Source organism: Haliotis cracherodii, unplaced genomic scaffold (assembly GCF_022045235.1).
Source record: "Haliotis cracherodii isolate W230 unplaced genomic scaffold, xgHalCrac1.p SCAF_11, whole genome shotgun sequence".
In the NCBI taxonomy this organism is placed as follows: domain Eukaryota; kingdom Metazoa; phylum Mollusca; class Gastropoda; order Lepetellida; family Haliotidae; genus Haliotis; species Haliotis cracherodii.
The window spans coordinates 21,753,717-21,776,420 of record NW_027266266.1 but is presented as its reverse complement, the minus strand read 5'-3'; the positions used below and the strand labels follow the sequence as shown (position 1 = coordinate 21,776,420).

At 40.9% G+C, this 22,704-nt stretch overlaps 2 protein-coding genes across 2 annotated transcripts in view; both read right to left on the bottom strand.

Annotated features, from left to right (window-relative positions):
* Positions 1-22,704, bottom strand: part of LOC139454938 (A disintegrin and metalloproteinase with thrombospondin motifs adt-1-like) — a 76,841-nt gene that overhangs the window by 15,415 nt on the left and 38,722 nt on the right. The window lies entirely within an intron of this gene.
* On the bottom strand, positions 1,061-13,406 carry LOC139455963 (uncharacterized). Its single transcript, XM_071237498.1, has 6 exons — positions 13,334-13,406; positions 10,981-11,210; positions 9,716-9,809; positions 5,531-5,698; positions 2,124-2,459; positions 1,061-1,302 (listed from the first exon to the last, which is right to left on the bottom strand). The coding sequence occupies exons 1-6, from the start codon at positions 13,404-13,406 to the stop codon at positions 1,061-1,063; spliced, it is 1,143 nt and encodes a 380-aa protein (XP_071093599.1).

Here is a 22,704-nt window from a genome sequence, read left to right as displayed (position 1 = left end):
GTATGGCGAGTATTGAGAGTCAGGAAGCTCTTCGAACCCACATTGTTGCACAGCAGCTGTTGCAAGTTGAGAGGTGTGAGAAGAGGCATTGTCATGAAAAAATAAAACTCCACCAATCAGCATTCCTCTTTCTTTGATAGAATCTCTCAGGCAATGAAGCAAATCAGCATACTAGGCACCAGTAATCGTCAAGGATTAACAAGGATCTCACCCTTTGCATCCAAGTATACAGAGGCCATAACTTTCTTCGCTGATCTTAAAGATTGGAATGTCTTTGATGCCGGAGAAGTGAAATGGTGCCATTCCATGAATTGACGTTTTGCCTCGGGATCATAGTGGTAGACCAATGTTTAATCACACGTTACCAATCTCTTTTTGAATTTGAAGAAATCCTACTCAATTTGTCTCTGACAATGTCAGTTATTTTTCCTTAAGATGAGAATTTAGACACTTTGGCACCCAACGAGCAGATGTCCTATTCACCTGTAAACGTTCATGAATAATAACACTTGTCATATGGGTCATGAATTTCTTTGGGGGAGTACTTTTCTCTGAACTCAAAAACTTGATGACTGCTTGGTACTAGTTCTTTTCCATTTCTGTGTCCATTTGGACCCCTATTACGTTCAGCTGGCTGACACTTACATCCAAACGGCCTTAACAGACCAAATACACTTGCCATGAACTACATAAACAATGTACTTCATTGACTAGTTCACTTTGTTATGGCCCATAGTTGAAAGTTAGTCCTCGTATGTTCTGTTTTTGGCACCTTCTGGCGATGACTTGGAGGAAGTATGTACTTCAATTTGATATGTCGTTTAACAGAGCAATATCACATCTATATGGCAGCGGCCTGTAAATAATAGAATCTGGACCGAACTATCCAGTTTTGCAATATTTTAATCAATGTCAACGTGACCGAGATTAGGAGCTCAATTATCCGGTTCACCATGAACTGGTGTTCAATTACCTTTTTTAAATAAATATTTAAAAAAACTTAACCTTAATCTTAAGAACGTTGTGCGTTGGGGTTTTTTTTTTGTGAGTTCCACCCACCTCAGCATCTAGTCCTGCTTGCAGACGTATTTGAAGGTGTTCTTTTGCTGGATGTGAGCTTGCAGTATAGGAGCTCCTTCATTATTTCATTCTCCATGACAAATGTGGCGGAGCCAGCGAAGTCAATGCTGAAGTTCAAGCTAATGACCAGGACATGCCGCAGGTTGCTCTTGTGGAAGGCGTTGAACTTCTTTTCTTGTCTCGCGAAAAGGAAGGTCCAAGAGTAGCTGCCAAAGACGCAGACTGCAGACAACAACCTTGGTGTATCTTGTCACCTTGCTGATCTCCCAAACTCACGTCGTTAGTCTGGCGGGGGTGGTGGATGCTATGCCTATCTGTCTGTCTCAGCATCCAAAGACAGGTTGTCTGTGATGGTGGAGCCGAACTGTTTTACCACCTCCACCTCATAGACGTTGATGAAGATCACTGTAGGCTGCTCGATGCCATGGTCCAACATGTTCGCCTTTGTTGACTAGGTTGCAAGATCCGACTATCAGCAAAGAGCTTTAGCTTTAGCTTTCCCATCTGATATAGTTTGGAAGTAGATGGTCGGGGCTTCAAAGTTTGCTTCAGTATGACTGTGAAGAAGATTAAAAAAAGGATGGTTCTAGTATGCTCCACTGTGGATGTAGAAAGCCTCAGAGGATGAGCGGTCAAACTGTACCTTTCATGTCAGTTTGTAGTGACTGGATCATATTGAGGAGCCAATCTAGGCACACAATGTCGAACGGCTTTAGTGGGGTTGATAAATGCGACAGATTTGAGGCTTCTGCTGATGTCCATTGAGAAGATTCGAGATACACCCTGTCAGCAAGTTTCTGTAGCGGGAGCTTTCTTGTGATGCTTTGCATGTTATTGTACAAGGTGCCGATGCTGAAGTTTCTCATGTGCTTGGGTACCACACCCTCATCCAAACACTGACACAGAAGTTCATACAGGTGGCCTTGCAAGATCCCCTTTCTGCAGTTGACAGCCCCTGGAGGGACCCCATCTATTCCGAGCACGCTAAATGGCTTCCAGTGCAGAGCCAGATATGTTATTTTCCCTTTGGTCGAGTGATTCACCCATCTCTCCATCTGCTCTGTTTTTGTCTCTGTCTCTTATTGTTTTGCCCGTTGCAGATTTCAGGGGCAATGTCTTGTTTTGAGTTGGAATGATGTCTTTCTTGATGCTGTGGTACACATTATCAGTCAATAATTGAATTCCCTTGCCGACATGCAGCAAGTAGTCATTCGCGGATGTTATTGCTGTTTTCGTTGTTTTGTTTCTGACAGCTCGTAGGGTTTTCTTGTGAAGGTAGCATTCTATTAGAGCTGCACCCGTTTTCTCAGTGATAGGGATGAGCTCGCAGGAGTAGGCTTCCAGCCAATCGTGAGTTTTCCCCAAAATCTTCCCAGAGGCTGAATATGAAACAGCATACAGACTGTCTCTCTAATGAACTGTCCTTTGCTTGGCATCTCCCTGTGGAGGTTCTGTCCAATCTTCCGTCCAATGGTTGTGCGCGGCTTTTCGTACAATGATACGACTCTCTTCCTTCCAGCTTTGTGTGGTGCATCTGTTTGGCAGGAATCTGATTTTTTTAGGGGAGCAAGGAATGGTCGGCACTTAGGTACACAAATGTGACAAACTCATTGCTGAGGTCCAGGGGTTTACCAGGACTCCTTGTGGTTGGTTGGTTGGTTGGTTGGTTTGTTGCCGGAGACAAGGAGTGTTTACTGTACGAGTAGCATGGTGATGTCCACTTGCAACAAATGTCCAATACTACTTGGTATAGAGATGGCGGAAAAGCTTCCTGGAGGGATTTGAGGATACTGCCTTAGCAACCTGCAAAGGTTGACGAGACCCCTTTTCCCAAAGCATCTGATTTTGAGGTACCAGATTGCCACTTAAACAGTCTTGGTCAGGTCACAGTTTCATAAAAAAAAGTAATGAATTAGAATTTGATTACTTAAAGTCCACACATTGTCTGCAAGAGAAGGATACATTTTTTACCGAAAATGCGAGGCATATGTACTTTTTTTCAGCAAAACAGGGACCAAAATACCAAATAACCTGACTTGCTGTAATCAATATTCATTAACACTCAAATCTCAAATTAACATTGTAACACGAAAGTCAATATGATTGGTTCTCTATCCCAAATATCGCGAGAGGTCCGGAAAATTACTTGTAAGCTTTTAATTCATTTTGCAAGACAGAGAAACATTTCATGTTTCCATGCATTGAGTACTTGATGCCTGAAAATTGTAACATTTAAAACATCAGTCTTAGGCCGAGTGCAGTGATAACAACAAATGCATATGACGGCAAATGGTAAATAATTCTCCAGGTCATCCAACATTAATTGATTTTGGAAAAGAAATCACGCCCCACCAGCATTTCTTCAGGAAAACCACACTTTACATATTGCTCGTAATTGTGCAAAATGTTCATTAATCATAAAATATATCAGATATTGTTCCACAATATTATATAATTAGATGTTATTGTTAATTGATGATTCGCAAGTGACATATTCATGATGTTTTTGTAAGTATGTTTGTATTCATTGCTCTGTACTATCCAATAATGGTTTAATTAAAATGAAATTGGAAATATGACGTAGCTCAAAAAGGGTAGGCATTCACTGCATATATATAATTGTAGCTTGTTTAAACGAAGGAAAAATACTACAAAAAGTGATGAAATAATGACATTCTCAACAAATCAAATGCAAATAAAAAAAAACAAGATCTTACAAGAGCCTCCTCCTTGTATCAGACTGAATTACGAGATCACCATTTGTCAAAAGAGATATATAGAAGAAGAAACTGTCGTGATATAAACTGTTTACTTCAAGTAAAGATCAATTGCATTTATAATATATATCTGAATGCGATGGTAACTGAGCAATACTCATGCTATATTGTTTTCACTGACTCAAATATTTAATCGAATGTTACATCACCATGTATGTTATATAATAACTATAACTTTACTACCGGATATATTAATTTAGTTTTGGATCATTACATTGATATTTGCTTTGGAAATTTAATACTATTATAATTTAGAAGAAATATTGTTTCCCTTCTAATTTCAAGCTAACATCCAGTACGGGGAAGATCTAGCCTGGGCTGAAGCATCATCCTCTTATGTTCAGTATATCTGAAATCCAGAGACGGGAGAATCCGGCCAATCTCCAGCTTCTGTCAGTTCAACTTTGAAGCTGGTGAACATCTAGAAGGGGTGTTGAGAACTGGCCCAGGATATTTCTTTCTCAGGGAAGGTATAGAATAAGTTATTTCGTGCCCGGTGAAGAAGTGGCCTAGGTCAAACCTTTCCCATGGAAGAACTGGCCAGGGGTACATCTAGCCTGGTACTCGCGTACAAGCTAACCCGTATTTGCAGATTACCTCATGTGTTGTATTGGACTGGTATTGGTTCAGTGTCGTTTATATCATGTTATAATGAAACGTTCTGGCCCAATTATGCAAAACTGGTTTGCAGGATCAATTGACTCGCTTACTCGGACAATCAAACAATAAATATAAAAGATATATTTGGCTTTTCTTGTCTAAAAACGTGTCTATCTCATTGAGTGACCTGCCAAGTTGTTATCTTAATGAAAGGTGCAACCATCTTTGTGGGCCAGTCGATGAGAGAAACATGTTAATTGACAAGAAAAGTTAAATGGTCGATTTATTATGTGTTTCCTTGCAGTATTTTCATGATCTTACCCTGAAAACTATAATGTTATTGATGTAGACCAAGGTAGTTATTTCACTCTGTTGTTGAATCTTTACTCACTTACTCATGTCTTTATGACAGCGTGTATTGCCCCAAAATGTGATTTCAGGTAATATTGTGCCGCCCCCTACCCCTTGAATAAAAGCAATAAAACCCTTCCCATAAAACATGTTACTTGAATCACAAGTATTGTATGTGCCTTATCTTGATGCCCCATTCATTACAAAGGAAGCATATAAATAGTGCCAATGAAAGCAACTGAGCCCCTTTAGACCGGAAACCCTGCTTCCAGAACAATCGCTGTTAAAAGCATTTAAATTTATTTTGTGTGAAAGGTCCGTTATAACAAAGTAAGGCTTCCTTCATCATGCATATTGTCAAGACAATTCAGTTGGAATGATACCGGCGGAACTGAAGGGGTTTCCCTGTAATTTGCAATAGGAATGGTATTTATGTTGTTGTTTGCTGTTTAACGCCGCACTCAGCAATATTCCAGATATATGACGGCGGCCTGAAAATAATCGAGTCTGGACCTGACAATCTAGTGATTGATATCATGAACATCGATCCACGCAATTGGGATACGATGACGTGCATCAACCAAATCAGCGAGTCTGACCACCCGATCCCGTTAGTCGCCTCTTACGACAAGCGTAGTCGCCTTTTACGGCAAGCATGGATTGCTGTAGACCTGTTCTACACCGGATCTTCACGGGCAGAAATGGTAGATAAAGAGGCTTACTGGGGCAGTCTGGTAGGTTACAATCCACAGTTCGGTTCTCAGTGAGTGACTGCACACAAAATGGGGGAACAACTGCAATACAAGTCCTATTCCTCGTTTCTGTCTTGTTCGCTGGACCACACGTCACAGTGCCACTGCAGTCACCGACCCATTCTCCCCAAGAGGAATCTGAAAAGCAACAAAGAGATAGGAATTAGCCAGCAATCGATCACCTTCATTACACGCTTTATGGTTTATTTTTGCACAAAAAAACACAGAAGAGTTTTGCCACCTTAGGAACACTTGGTGGAACAGAATATCACACATATTCATTAAACTGAATGTTGTGGTCAGGGTAGGTGACTTAGTTGATTGCGTGTAGTTCTCTCCCGACAGTCCATACTTTCACCCACCATTGCTGATCCGTGAAGATTCCGGGGTAGAATAGGTCTTCAGCAACCAATGCTCGCCGTAAAAGGTGACTAACAGGATCGGGTGGTCAGGCTCGCAGACTCAGTTAATTAACGCCATCGTATCCCAATTGCGTGGATCGATGTTCATGATGTCAATCACTGGATTGTCTGGTCCAGACTCGTTTATTTACAGACCGCCGTCATATAGCTGTAGTATTGCTGAGTGCGGCGTTAAACAGCAAACCAACAAACCAACCCACAGTTGCTTTTTACCCAGAAAATAGCCTGATGATTGCTATTGCGGTGTATAACAATATACATTATTTAATAATTGTTTCCATTTCTTAACGCTTCAAAATTAGTTTTATTCGCCAGGGTTTCACGACGTACCATCTTATCTACTCAGAAAGAAGGAGTCCCAAAACGTCTTAAGGACACTGCTGTGCAGTTTTTTATTCAAGACATCATTGCCCCTTCCGGAGGCAAAAGAGTTAACTAGCTATAAAAGTCGAGTTTTCACCCTTGCAAAAACTAGGCTGAAATTTCGTGGTTCGATCGTAGCGCCACCAGTGGCTTTTACGAGTTATGTCCCTTCCATGTCCCTCCTATTGACCAATCAGATTCAACCTCTCACATCACTTGCATTTGCTTCAAAAACAAATTGTGGCGCCTAGTCAAGGCTACTTGATCGAGTTAGTTGAAGACAAAATTTAATTCCCTGCCCCACAGACACCCGGTGCCAATCATTCACAGATTTGCAGGATGGAAAAGAAGTTCCTGTCAACATTGGAGGCAAATAGTCCGTGATAGTCAGTTTCTGAATTGTAGCAAAACGTTGAGCAAGTTGATTGAAAGTATGAAATGATTTGGAAAATATATCTCGACGCCCAGATGACGGTACACATGCTTTGCATTATCTGCAAATATAACACAGCAATTCCAGCCAAATGGAAACTGGACTTTTACAGTCAGTTAACCGTCATGCCTCAAGAGGATGGACATCCATCATATTCCAGTGAACAATTATTTTGGGTATTATTAATGAAAAATATATGTTATTGGGTGTACTTTTTCTCAATAGTGAGGAGACAGGTGGACTACTTGTTATTGAAATGAGGGACGAACACTCTTTATATTTTCCCCACAAAGACGACCTACAAATACAACAGGACACTGGTTCTGGTTCTGTAAGTACTCGAGTCTTGACAAGACAATCCAGTGATTATTATCATGAGCATGAATCCACACAATTGGGATTGATGACATTAATTAACCGAGTCAGCGAGCCTGACCACCCAATCCCGTGAGGCGTCTTTTACGACAAGCATAGTCGCCTTTTACGGCAAGCATGGGTTGCTAAAGACCTATTCTATCCCGGAATCTTCACGGTTCACAACAGGATACACATTGAATTTGGTTCTTAAATACAATTTCGGTAGTCAAGCATTGATAAGCGAGACTGCTTCATATATCGGATGCCATCGGTGGGTAAGGATACCCTCAATTTTTCGCAAACACCTGTTGTCATCACTATTTGATTAATGATCCGTAAGCAGATGCATAGTATATAGTCGGGATAGTTCTGTGCTTTTAGAAGAGATTTCATATCATTATTGAAAAAGTTTTGTCGCTTTTATTTCAAATACTACTGGACAAATTCAGTATTTGTGTTTTTCTCTGGTGTTCTTATTGTAAGGGTATGAAGGTAGATATATCCTCTCAGTGAACCAATATTAATGGGGGGGGGGGGGGGGTTATAGTTGAACGCTCTTTATTTTGAAAGCCGTAAATACTATAAATGATTTTCTTTATATTGTTCCAAATTGTCGGGATCGGGTGGTCAGGCTCACTGACATGGTTGATGCATGTCATCGAATACCAGTAGCGTAGATCGGTGTTTATAATGTTAATCACTGGATTGTCTGGCCCAGATTCGATCATTTACAGACCGCCGTCATAAGCTGGGATATTGCTGAGTGCGGCGTTAAACAACAAACAAACAAACAGATTGTCCGTGCACACTTTGTGCCATCTAATGATCAACGCTGTAGCTAGATATAACGTTTTATGTTCCTAACAAGATATTCATCAAAATGCGAAATTGATGGCAAAAGTCGATTATCAGAGTCTACGAGACTATTTACTAATACATCATTTTGATCAGCTTTTCCGGTTGGGAATTAGTCTGCTTGAGGCGACGTAATATTGCATCTGGATTGTCAGATTCGATGAGTTTGTTGGTTGCCTGTCTGTGTATTCCCTTGTATGTTGCTCATAACATCAATCACTTGTTTGTGTGGCCCAGACTCGGTTATTATACCCCCGTTTACGAAGTAAGTCGGGGGTATATAGCGTTCCGTTCGTCCGTCCTTCCGTCCGAGCTTTTGTACAGCCAATAACTTTTTAACCCTGCACCCTAGCTTCACCAAACTTGCTACACACATTTACCACAATGAGTACTTGTGCCTTTTGCTAGTTTGAAGATTCTGAACTTTTTAATTTTTGCCGTTTCCATGGAAACATTAAGAAACTTAAACTTTTAGGGTGGGTGTTTTGTACGGCCTATATCTTTTAAACTATGCACCCTAGCTTCACCAATCGTGCTACACACATTTACCTCATTGAGTACTTGTGCCTTTTGCTAGTTTGAAGATTCTGAATTTTTTTAATTTTTGCCGTTTCCATGGAATCATTAGAAACTTTATCTCTTAGGGTGGGTGTTTTGTACGGCCTATATCTTTTTAACAATGCACCCTAGCTTCACCAAACGTGCTACACACATTTACCTCAATGAGTGCTTGTGCCTTTTGCTAGTTTGAAGATTCTGAACTATATATTTTTTGCCGTTTCCATGGACACATTAAGAAACTTAAACTATTAGGGTGGGTGTTTTGTACGGCCCATATCCTTTTTACTATGCATCCTAGCTTCATCAAGCTTGCTACACACATTTATCACAATGAGTACTTGTGCCTTTTGCTAGTTTAAAGATTCTGATTTTTTTTATTTTTGCCGTTTCCATGGAATCATTGTGAAACATAAATTTTGGGTAGAGTTTTTGTTCGATCCATGTTTACAATATTGCGTATCCTAGCTTCAGCAAACTTGCTTCATTAACGACTATGATTGTTTTTTTAGTTTTTATAAGATTCTTAAAGTTTTCTCTTTTGCAGTTTTCATGGAAACATGATGGAATTTAGAAATTTTGATGACTGGTTTTGTATAGCTAATATATTTTCCAAAATTGTTTCCACTCATGTAGATCATCATAAGTATCTGTGCTTTGTGTTAGTTTGAATTTATGAATTCTTTACCATATCTGTTAAGGCTAGATGGAAAACTATGAACTTATTGATATTGTTCCATTTTTTATGTGTTTTTATATCAACAATTTTTGGTCCTTTTGATAATTATTCTTATGTAACTCCTCAATCAAAATTTTATTCAAATGTGTTCATGGTGATCTACTTCCTTGCAGTGAACACTTGTCACTGGAAACTCGATCTTAGTTTTTAAAATATTGAAGTTAAAATCAGTTTCATTAATTAACAAACTATTTACTATTTGGTGTTGACCAGCGGGGATAACAGGGGTATGTGAGCTTTGCTCACTTCTTTCTTGTTTACTCATGCTGTTGCGGTCATTGCGGACAAAAGAAATGTACCCTATGTACCGTTCTCTGTGTACACATGTATCCCGCATACCTCTCTTTATGCACAAATGTACCCGGACTTGATGATATTAACGGTGCTGAAGTAAGGTTTGTAGGTTATAAAGATATCAGCTCACTCACAAACATCATTATCAAAGATGATGGCAGTCGCTATCGATTCGGGGCCTGTTCCACCTGTCAGTGTAATGGAGAACTGTTCGCTGTCTTCCTCTTCCTGCAAACAGAGAAAAAAAGGAACCTATTTATGACGCGGGAGACACGCAGGAGAGATGGGTTTTTTTATGTTCGATGTGTTTGCTCGTTTTGTTTATGACGGCGGCCTATAAGCATATTCAGATATCTTCTACACAAGTTCCGAGGTTGGATGGTTGGTTTGTTGATTTACGCCGCACTCAGCAATATTTCAGCTATATGACGGCGGTCTGTAAATAATCGAATCTGGACCAGACAATCCAGTGATTGACATCATGAGCATCGTTCCACGCAACTTGGATACGATGACATACATCCACCATTTCAGCGAGCCTGACCACCCGATCCCGTTAGTCGCCTTTTACGAAAAGCATAGTCGCCTTTTCCGGCAAGCATTGGTTGCTGAGGGCCTATTCTACCCCTGATCTTTACGGGTCTAAAATATCTAGGACCGTAATAAATGTGTTGTGTCCCATCACTAAATGTAACTTATCTTATTAAGCCAAATGCATCACATTTAAACAGACCCGTGAAGATCCGGGTTAGAATACCTCTCCAGCAACCGTTAGAGACGACTAACGGGATTGGGTGGTTAAGGCTCGCTGACTTGGTTGATGCATGTCATCGTATCCCAATTGCGTAGATCGATGCTCATGATATCAGTCACTAGAGTGTCCGGTTCAGACTCGATTATTTACAGACTGCCGTCATATAACTTGTATATTGCCGAGTACGGCGTTAAATAACATACAACCAAACACAAAAATCGGCATCGAATAATCATGAGAAATGTCAGCCTTATTGGACAAACGGCTTCTATAGAGAAGGACGCCGGACGCCCCACAGTTTTGTTATGAATATGGAAGGATTTGGGCGCTTTTATCTATTAAGAGTGAGTGAGTTGGGTTTAACGCCGCTTTTAACAGTATTCCAGTTATATCACGGCGTGTCAGCTTAATGTGGGAGGAAAGCCCAAAGTGATGCAGTTCTCAGACGTTTACCACTTCGGTGAAACCCACGAGCACGGGTATGGTGCTGACAAACCTAGAAACGTAGTCAGGGCGAACCGGAATTCGAACCCACAATCATAGGTTTCTGGCATGCCTAAGGGAAGCAAATCTGCACAGCGAATCGCGGCGCCTTATATGACTTGGCCAGCCCTATCTATTAAGAATAAACCCTTAAATCTTTACCGTATCGTCATTGATTTCAACTGAAAGATTCGCCGCTGTCACGCCATCGGCTAACACGATTGTTCCGGTCCTTGGCCCAATGATGTCTTCAGGTTCCGTTGTCACGTCTGCTAAGTTGTAACTGAAACTGATGGTTCCAGTTGAGCCTTGTTTTCGAACGAACTGGAAAATGACGGGACCCTTGTCCTCATCAACGTTGTCCGTCATTTGAACGACGCATACTTGACCAGCTGAAGAAGACGAAGAAGATTCTGTTTTCTGTCTCAGACATATCTTTTTCTTTCAGGAATATATCAACAAACGGTAAATATGAAAGTAGTTAGAAGTAGATTACGTGGGTGAAAGGTTGTGCAAAGGATAAGACAATTCTCTTTTCCTGTCGCAGACACCTGTTTCATTTTAGTCGCAGTGAAATTGAAGCCTTCAAACAATACGTTTATTGATTGTTCTGAAAGGTTACACTTAAAGGGAACTTGAAAATAAATGAATACTATCACCAATTCAGCAATGTTAGGCTCCAAGCAGCCTCACTATTATTGTTTATTATCCAGTACTAACAGAAAAGGTAACTGTGCTTCATATAAAGTTCAATAAAAACAAGTATCTTCTGAAATTAAATAATGCGTCTTTCAATACATATTCGTGAAGTCGACTCGTGCATGTTAATGCACGGCCTAGAATTTCGATGTTTTCGTGTTTGTCAGGAGCATGATACTCACACACGTTTTTTGTTTTGTTTTTTTATGAAGAGTGCACAATGCTTGTTCAGCTATCAGGTGTCATAAAAACACTTTTGTCTAACCGTAAATAACGCGTACGCAATGCCATGACTAGCTGGAAGTCAATGTCTATGCGGCTTGGGTATTCTGCAAACAGGAATGGCGTAAAAACGTGTTGTTACATTCTTTTTGAGACAGCATGGCATTGCTGAACTGCCATGGATTGCTTTGTCTCCTGACATCTCAGGACATCCCCTCAGAACACGTCACGGATGAGGTGGAGTGACACATACGACAGGACCAGAACCAACCGGTGACGCCGGCTCAGTTTGGCCAATCTTTTATTCACACTTGGGACAACATCCCCAAGCTGTTCTTAACCACCTAATGTTTTCAATGTGCCGCCGCTGTATCAAAGCAAAAGATGGTCACACCGGATACTGACATTGTTAATTTAGTTGTTACACCACCCTCTTCTATGGCATGTCGGCCTGTCTCCTGTAACTCGGTATGGGTTTCGTCAAAGAATTCGTTATGATAAAACATTGATGAGTTGGTTGGTTGTTTAACGCGGCACTCAAGCTATATTCCATGCTTGTCGTAGGAGGCGGCTAACGGATTCGGGTGGTCAGGCTCGGAGACTTGGTTGATTCATGTCATCGTATCCCAATTGCGCTAAACGAACAAATCATTGTGTGTAATCTTGCCACAGCTTGCACGCGAAATAAGTAAATAAGAAGTAATAAAAGGCGACTAACAGGATCGGGTGACTTGGTTGATGCATGTCATCGATCCATATTGCGTGGATCGATGCTCGTGATGTCAATCACTGGATTGTCTGGTCCATACTCGATTATTTACCGACTGCCGTCATATAGCTGGAATATTGTTGAGTGCGGCGTATAACATTAAGCCAAGCCAACTGCGTTCTGGGGCTAGGTTGTGCCATTCTTGGTGCCATTCTTGCGCCAGTTCGTGTGGACTGGCAACTGGTGAGTTAGCTACGGTATCTTGCGCCCCAGGATGTCCCACATGTGTTCCAGCATGATGTTGTCTGGACACATGGTGGGTCAGGGGATGGTTGTGATGACGTTCTGCTGAAGGATTTATTTTACCGGGTAAGAACGGTGTAGCCTCGCTGTGGTCGAAATGGTAGCCCGAATGGGAGGTATCAAAATGTACAACGATCAAATCAAGGATTGTACGCCTGCTCCTGTCATCCGTTAGATTTTCCTGAACAGTCAAAATATTCTGCTTGCAGAAATGGGAAAAGAAACCTCACCAAAGTAAAGGGGATTGTGGGGCGTGTATGCCGTGTCAGCAAATGATGTGGGGTTTAACATCGCGTTCAAGATAATTGCACCTATACAGTGACGTGCATGCACGTGTGTGTGTATATGGCTGCTTGCACTAGTCCGGACTAATGCCGATTTAATAGTGCCAGCCCACTGAGATACCATGCCAAAGTTTAACATGAAACCCCACTCAGACACAGTGTACTGACTCCGAGCCGACCAGTCCTTGTTTTTGCCCTTAATGCCGAGCGCCATGCAGGGTAAGAACGGATGCGGTCTGTCGGGGAAAGGGATTTTTTTCCCAGTGTAGTGTTGTGTAGTGTAGTGTCGCTCACTTACCTTGTGCTTCCGTCTGTGGCACGCAGGTAATTAGAAGGAATGCAAAGACTGACAGAAGAGTTGCAGCTGACATCTCTGAATTGTAAAAAGAAATGATACTTTTATAACATGTTACCAATCTCTGTATTTGTTGTTTAAAGCGCACTCGGCAATGTTCATCTTTGTGAAATGCAAAAAATAAAATGCGTATATTCCAAGAAACTACTGTGTTTCCCACATTACACAAATGGGCACGCCAGAAACCTATGATTGTGGGTTCGAATCTCGGTTCGCCCCGATTATGTTTCTAGGTTTGTCAGCACCATATATACCCGTGCTCGTGGGTTTCACCGAAGTGGTAAACGTCTGACTACTGCATCACTTTGGGCTTTCCTCCCACATTAAGCTGACACGCCGTGATATAACTGGAATGCTGTTGAAAACGGCGATAAATCCAACTCACTCACTCACTCACTCACTCATTTTGCAAGTACAAGTTAGCAAAATTATGACGTAGTTGAAAATGCGATGTAATTAACATACACAAAGGCCGATGTAGTGTATACAAGTCCTCTCCCGTTGTTACAGTTTCCCGTGTATTTTACATTAAAACCCTTAACATACTCAATATAATTTAACAAATGAAATTGTGTCCATGAATGTACAAAGATAGTGAAAACATGAAAGTGGCCGGAAGCAGGGGAAAATATAATACCGTCAGTGAGTGAGTTAATATTGCTAAAAGCCGCATCAGCAGTATTGCAGCCTATTCGTGGCTATTCGTCAGTTACAGATAAAATCACAGACCAGTGAGTTTCTCCATGAGGCAATATTATGCACGGCTAGCATATTCTTTAAAGCAATATTCTCTCAGACCAATTTGTAGCATTCAGCTAAAATTATCTTGTCCGATGTTTTACACGACACCATATCCGCAACTTTAGGTCATACAAAATTATTTAATAGAATTTCCTCCGCTCCCGCCTGACTTCAAAACATTCGGCCTTACATTTCTCTGTTGCCTCCAAGTTCCTAGATATACGTTAATATGCGTGTTCCTACTTTATTCATGAAATACTCCACACTAGTTGCCGAGCTGAAAACGCATGATGCATGAGAATCGCACCCTTTGACAATAATTGTACAGAGATGCCTTAAATAGTTCGATTAGAAAAAAATAAAGTGTAACAATAAAATGTCTCCGCAAACCATGTTTTTTTAAAAATCAATCAAACTCTGTGTACTATGAATGCTTGTACTGGAAATGTACCCCATTTCACAGCGGGTTCATGGCTCTGAACAAGTAAGTGAGTTTGGCTAAACACCGCTTTGAACAGTACTTATATTTCAGTGATATCTTGTCAGCTTGACATTAGATGATCCCGTTAAGATTCCGGAATAGAATAGGTCTTTAGCAACCCATGCTTGCCGTAAAAGGCGACTATGCTTGTCGTAAAAGTCGACAAACGGGATCGGGTGGTCAGACTCGCTGACTTGGTTGATGCATGTCATCGATCCAAATTGCGTGGATCGATGCTCATGATATTAATCACTGGATTGTCTGGTCCAGACTCGATTATTTACAGACAGCCGTCATGTAGCTGGAATATTGCTGAGTGCGGCGTTAAACAACAAACCAACCAACCAACCTTTTCGTTATGGTATGGCAAATCTCGATGAGTAATACGGAATTTGTACTTTTTCAACACAACATAACATGACTGCTTTTACCATGTAAATAATTTCTGGAATAGATAGACAATTGTACTACCGTGTATCCGATATTGGACATGTATTATTATCATTATTATGTAGTTATTTCTCTTCACCTCGTCTCAGAATTATACAATAGAAGATGCGAAGAAAGCTCCTTTGGTAGAAGGTTTCACCAACTGGGTACATGGCGCGGTTCATATATGCTATTTTTCTACAATTCTTGGAGAAATAAAATAAAAAGTTGAATATCCTGTTATCATAATATTTCAAAAAAGGTGAACCCATTGATTATATAATACAAAACGAAAGGAATAATTCGTTAATCGTTTGTGACTAACGCGCACCTGGCGAATCGTTAGACATCACCGTTCTTTCTATCAAACGATACACAAAAATCAATTCCAAGACAATTCTTCTTTAAATGTGTGCATATATTTTAACAAAAAACTATCAACCATTTTGTAAAGTAATATATTCAGTTTTAGTTTTTAAATAATTGAAATGGTTATTCATAACCTCATCTTATGAAATTATACTACAAATCAATACGTACATGTGGCAGTTACATTTTATCTTTTATACACCTGTCTAAAGGAAAGAAATATTGAATACGACACTATAAACTTTTTTAATTTCTTATGTACACAATGTTCAAGCAAACAGTAGATTATCAAAAGGTTCGTACATTGTGTGGCCCACATCTACATGTACGTATATTATATTTATTGAACACTGATAAATATCCAATAAATTGTGTGAAAAAATGTATAAAATATATGCAAAATCTACAACATATTTGAAACTGTAAACAGCGGGATACAATGATCGTGTGTACCTTCATTCAAGGACTTTCACCAAATTGCCAAATATGTTGACGGTAATTGACATTTACAAAATGGCGTGTTCACTGACAACAGTACGCGGGATTTTACGAGGGGAACTTCCGTTGATACAGTGATCGTATATACATAAATGCGACATGTATGTGATCAGAAACATTCCGACAATCTGTGTACTGTTATTTGCTTTTATGTTTTTTATACTAACCAAGAGAAATAGTCAGAAATTCCGATAACTAACGTTGTCGTTGCGCATAATTTTGCGTCAGTCATGGCGTCATGTTGAACGGAAGCTTGGACAATTTCTGTTGAATTTAACAAATCATTGCAATGTATCCTTTATTAAGCCATAATTCTTGCTACGATTCTCTTTCCATGCATATTCTGAAATATTGAGCCAAAGTAAGCAATGAATAGAAGAATGGATAGCTCAAAATAGGAAAAAATGCTTCACCGCGTCAAATCTGAATTTTCTTTGTTTCCATTTCAAGTAAGTGCAGTTTTCCTACCTCAGCGTTCTTTTTCACACCTTATTTATTTTGCTTGATTTCATCTAGACACTATGTATTGGTGACAAAGACCATTTGTCATTTGATTCTAAAATGTATGAAGAATTCATGTATACATCGCAGCTGAGTTTAAAATAAACTTGATGCTAGAGCAGTCTCATTACCAGCATAACGTGAAACGTGATTTTGTACACACTATCCAATATGGCGGAGAGTTCACCTCAGCGTTCGTGTTTGTGCTTTTTCCAAAACATTCTAAACGATTCCAGTTTTGCTGATTTGATAAAAGACAGACACGCGTGATTACTGATATGTTACTTTTCTATATTCCCCTCTCAGAGTAAATATCTTAAATTTAGATTTCAAAACATGCTGTAAATAACACTTTGAATGGTGATTTAGACATGTGTAAAGAATGGCGACATTTATGATGTACATAATTTTCAGAGGTCATTTGCAGTGATATTGCTTCCCCACAGAATTCAAGACTGTGAAGTTTATTTTGTGTGCGAGATATTTGTTAATTTTATTCGACTTCAAAGCGAGTGTTGAAGAGGAGGAACATATATGTCCCGCTGGTATCCATGAGGGAAAATATTTCGTAAGCTAATGAGTAAGTGAGTGAATTGGGTGTAACATCGCGTTGAACGGTATTTCACTTAAATCACAGTTTGATGTGCGAGAAAAGCCCGAAGTGAAGCAGGTCTTGGTGACAGAACTTAATCGGAGTGATTGGTTGGTTGGTTTGTTGTTTAACGCCGCACTCAGCAATATTCCAGCTATATGACGGCGGTCTGTAATAATCGAGTCTGGACCAGACAATCCAGTGATTGACATCATGAGCATCGATCCACGCAATTGGGATCGATGACATGCATCAACCAAGTCAGCGAGCCTGACCACCCGATCCCGTTAGTCGCCTTTTACGACAAGCATAGTCACCTTTACGGCAAGTATGGGTTGCTGAAGACCTATTCTACCCCGAATCTTCACGGGTCGGTGAACCGGGGTATAATCTGTGTGAAACCTGTGTTAAACATCTTTTTGGCATATGTTCAAAATAGCGTAACAGGTAACTCACATGCTCAACTATGGATGTCAATCTAAATGAGAAATCTTACCTGCTCTGAAGATTCACCTTGCAGTCCAACGACTCTGGATATGCCTTGGAGGCAGTATAAGGCCATCTTTATAGCCCATGTCTTTACACTTGGATGGGTTTGGGCGGGTAGACAATGTAGCTGTCTCTCGTTTGCATTAATGCGTTTAAGCTTCGTTAGGGTGTGCCCAGTAATATCTTAATGCAATTGCGTAATAATAACTAAGCTGGTTTATTGACTTAAAGTTTTCAACGAGCCCACCTTCTGAAAACCTGCACGAACCCAGCCTCAGTACAGAGAAGAACGCCCAAACCATAACACATGCAGACACTTTGTAGGATTGATTATTGTAATACTTTTCAAGGGTAAGAGTTTGTTTTGCAAGAAGTTGAGGTGTATGTCCCTATCCTTCTTCGATGCTGCATTTGCCAATCGTTTGGACATGGATCCCAATCCTGCCGTGGCACCATGCCTAGACTAACGCTCAGTATCTGAAAACACATAATTTTGATAGAAACAAGCAACTACAATTAAATTGCAGTCCCCGATGAGATGGGACCAGAACCATTTGAAAATCAAAACGTGCTTTATTTAGTGATATAGCATTACAGTATGACCTGTGCTGAATGGAAAATTGTATGGATCAAGGACTGAGACACCATGCTTTATCTGGCCGAGAAAATATGAAGTAGGAATATTGATGTGCGTTGTTAAAATAAAGTATTGCATGACACATAAGGGTTAGTAAGTACAGGTCGAGTGTTTTGTTTCATTTGAGTTACACCCTTCATAGTGTACGGTCGTGGATTATGTTGTCAAAATACATGATATCAGGATTAATGTTAATATATTAGGGAATATTTATTTTTTTAAGAGAGAGCCACCGGGGAAAGGGGAGTTTACAATCAACATTGATAAACTAATACCAATATTTCCTGTTGTAAATCAATTGTATTGTTCTTTGTTGTTTAACACTGCACTCAGCAAAATTCCAGGTATAAGACGGCGGTCTGTAAATAATCGAGTCTGGTTCACACAATCCAGTGAGTGACATCATGAGCATTGATCTACGCTATTAGGATACGATGACATTCATCAAACAAGTCAGCGAAGATAAATTCTATCCCGGATCTTCACGGATCTTGAGGGGTCGACAGGCACCCAAGAAAGAAATTTGTGCACAAGACGATATTAATACATAGTCCAAAGTGACAATGTTTTGTATCCTTATCCGAGGAAAATATGCATTTTGTAGCTAAATTTATGAGAGAATCGATCAGATGTCAACGTAATTTGTAGGCAACATTTTCGATCAATGATAATAGTTAGGTGTAGGAAGTATGGAAACCGTATATACAAACTTAGTACAAACGAAGTATTCTAAGTGGTAGTTTTAGAGAGAGTGGGGGAATTCGAAGAGTTGGAACAAAATCGAGTTTTATCAGGACCTGCAGTTTGATTTAGAAGGAAGTACGAAGTGAGACCCGTTTCAAACAGTCACCACTTTGGCGGAACCAACGACCACAATTATGGTGCTGTCAAACCTAGAAACATAATCAGATCGAGCCAGGATTTGAGCCCATGATCATAGGTTTCTAGCTCAGCGTAGTCTCAGCGAGCTTGACCACCTTATCCCGTTAGTCGCCTCTTACGACAAGCAGAGTCGCTTTTTTCAGCAAGCATGGGTTGCTGAAGACCCATTCCACACCGGATCTTCACTGGTACAAGATGAAGTGATAGTTTGTTTGTTTGTTGTTTAACGCCGCACTCATCAATCTTCCAGCTGTATGACGGGTGTCGGTAAATAATCGAGTCGGGAGCAGGAAATCCAGTGATTGACATCATGAGCATCGACCCAGGCAATTCGGATACGATGACATGCATCAACCAAGTCAGCGAGCCTGACCACCCGATCCCATTAGTCGCCTCTTACGACAAGCTTATGTGGCTGACGACCTATTCTACTCCAGATGTTCACGAGTCTCATGTCATAACTCGCAGCCATGTGGCTTGACACATCACACAACACCCAGCTAGACTGACATATGCAGAAGGTATATCATCTTCAGTTCAAACTAGGGAGGAGTGTTCAATGATGTGCTCAAGTCCAGGATAGAGCTGCAACTGAATGCCTTGAGTTGCCCGGCCCTGTGGTTTATAGCAATAACAAAACGGGTGTACTGCTTTGGTAAACAGTTCTAAGAATCGTCTTTCTTCCATGTTAGTGGCCACCATGTAGAGCGAAAACAATGAAGATGATGAATGATGTCGCTGGTACCCCACTTCTTTATAGGAGAGTCAAACAGCAGCATGATGACGTCACTCTATGATGTGTCTCCACAGGGACACCTTGAGGGTCGTACTGAACTCGGTCTTTGGTGTAGACCAGGCAATAGACTTTGACAGTGTCCTTGCAAACGAGTGCATTCATTGCTTTGACGCAGAACCATGCCGTGAGGACAGGGAACAGGAATAGTGTGCTGGTCCTCCTGGAAGATGAGGTTCTTCACTGTCACAATTCAGATGTTGATTGGTCTGGTACTTGGGGGTAAATCAACCAACTTTGCAAATGATTTTGGTGTCATCAGATTGAAGGTGAAATAGTTCTTGGGATCTGCAGAGACAAAGGTGCGGATGTCCTTCAGCATAAGTGAAACACAGTGGGAAAAACAACTTGTCCTGGACGCGGTAAGACAGAACAGGGTGGCAGAGGTCAGTGGATGGCGATACCCGGCACCGGCATCAGGCTATGAAGTTCAAACAGCGCAGACACTGGAGGATGATCTCTGATGACGGGATGTACCACGGGGAAGGTACCGTACTTGCAAATGTAAGGATAGAGAGAACAGACATCTTCATATTGAATCTGGTTTGACTTTGTTGAATAACTTCGTGACACTCGTTCATTCTCAAAAGAAGGCCTCTCTGGGATCCAACGCCTCAGGCCTCTAAAAATGTAGGCCTTGCAGTGCAGTCAGGATTGCATGCTGTCAGGTCAGCCTGGTCCTTCTGTTCTTGCCGACAATCACAGGCCCACTGGATCACCACTTGGCTGATGTAAAAATGTTGCCGTAATACAGCCAGATGGTACAGGGTATGATGGCACTTTTCCCATGCGTTGTACCCAAGGTTTCGTGTTTTTCACATTGGTCGTTCTTGTAACAGTGAGGACATCCATGCCAGAAGCAGCCAAGAATTCATATACAATGTGTGTCGTGGAGTCGTAGCCGTCTACCATGTACCGACTGCCATCAGCCCAGTTAAAGCCAACCTGCAGTATATGCAGGTCATGGAGTTGATGCATGATTCAGTTGAGCAAATACAGTGAGTGAGTGAATTGGGTTTAACGCCGCTTTTAACATTGTTCCAGTTAAATCACGGCGTGTCAGCTAAATGCGGGAGGCAAGCCCGAAGTTATGCAGGTCTCAGACGTTTACCACTTCGGTGAAACCGACGAGCACGGGTACAGTGTTGACAAACCTAGAAACGTAATCGGGGCGAACCGGAATTCGAACCAACAATCATAGGTTTCTGTCATGCCTAAGAAACGCAACTCTGCACAGCGAATCGCGGCGCCACCCGTGCCCCCGAGCCAAGACAGAAACTGAAGGGAGAAGCGAGACTGCAGTGGGTAGCCTTGAGTGGGTCTGATTGCAATGGTCTTTGCTTCCAAAAACTGTTTTCGAAAAGGCCTGCATGCAGGCAATGGGTAGAGTCACTGCTTCATGAAAAGGGTCCACATTGTTCTCTTGGATGAAAACATTGCAAAATGCAGCACACCCTCGATGCAAAATGTCCACATCACGCTAACAGTAGGCCAACAATTCCTCATCCAGATCAATGACAGTCCCTTCAGCAACATGTGCTTCATACCAGGTCAAGAAAGCTTTACGTTCAGCAGGAAAGATGCCATCTAGATCATAAGCAGATATCATCATAACCTTTGTGAGTTTCCGTGTTGAAGATGTGGGGTAAGTAGCCTTTCTTGAGTTCAGTCAGTTGATATTACAGATGCCAACAGAAACAAGCAGCAAAGAACAACGGCAAAAAGCATGATAACAGTCCCTGTTACAACTGTCAAAACAACGACTGCCAAGTCTCGCTAAATACAATGTTTATTCCCAATACAAGATATTTACCATCCACAAACACACTCGCATGATAACCTCTATATATTCTCTCGTAACATTAAATGCAGCATCATTCGAGTCACGATATATATATATATATATATATATATATATATATATATATATATATATATTAATTGGCAATTTAGCATCACACTACCCAAAATCTCATTGCTTTGGACCAGGGGAGAGTTAAAAGTCCATGATAAGCCTGCTTTATGGATAACAACTTCTGGTTCATTGTTTTTAGTGACGTTTCAATGTAGATTCTTACACCATTATGAAGCGGGAGTGTGAACGGTGAATATGTATTATGAATTGACTTTCGAATAAAAGCGACAAATCTTTGGGGAATCTCATAAAAATCCTTAATTATTTAGTATTTAAACATAACAATATTCATAGTTTCTTTATTAATATGCCAGGATAGTTTTAAATCTTCTCAATGATATTATGATGGGACCATAAACTATAGTCAATAATATTATTGTATCAAATTAAAAATCCCATATATGATATACAACGGACAAATGTATCAGAGAAGGTAATTTTTAATCATAAATGTCCAAAGAAGGATTTTATTTAACGGTGGTAACCATAATTTGTTCCAAGCACCTACGGTATTCGGTGATAGCATCAACAGTTTAAATCATAAGTCCCAAGCACGAGAATCTGATGGCACATTGGTTCAGTAGCGAGTAGGGCCACCATGTGCGTTGGCAACTGCCACACAACGCCTCCGCATGGACCTTGGGATACTTGTGAACACATGATTGGGAACACGACGCCATTGTTGCTGCAAAACGGTGCCAAGATCTTGCAAATTCTGTGGTTGGTTCTGGAGAGTGCACAGACTTCTGCCAGGAGCATCCCAGACGTGTTCGATGGGATTGAGGTCGGGAGACCTTGACGGCCAGTCCATGACGTTGACTCCCGCATTCTGAAGGAAATTCCTTGTCAGAATTGCTGTGTGGGGTCAGGCATTGTCGTGTTGGAAGATCAAACCGGGTCCATGTGCTGCCATAAAAGGCAGAGGTTCTGGTGCCAGTACCTGGTCGCGGTAAGCAGCAGAATTGAGGTTGCCACGGATGACAAGAA

Coding starts and splice junctions, on each gene's coding strand:
- LOC139455963 (XM_071237498.1), bottom strand. CDS start 13,406: ATGTCAGCTGCAACTCTTCTGTCAGTCTTTGCATTCCTTCTAATTACC. Junction 9,810..10,980: donor TTGAAATCAATGACGATACG/GTAAAGATTTAA, acceptor CTCTGTTTGCAG/GAAGAGGAAGACAGCGAACA. Junction 5,699..9,715: donor CATCTTTGATAATGATGTTT/GTGAGTGAGCTG, acceptor GTTGCTTTTCAG/ATTCCTCTTGGGGAGAATGG.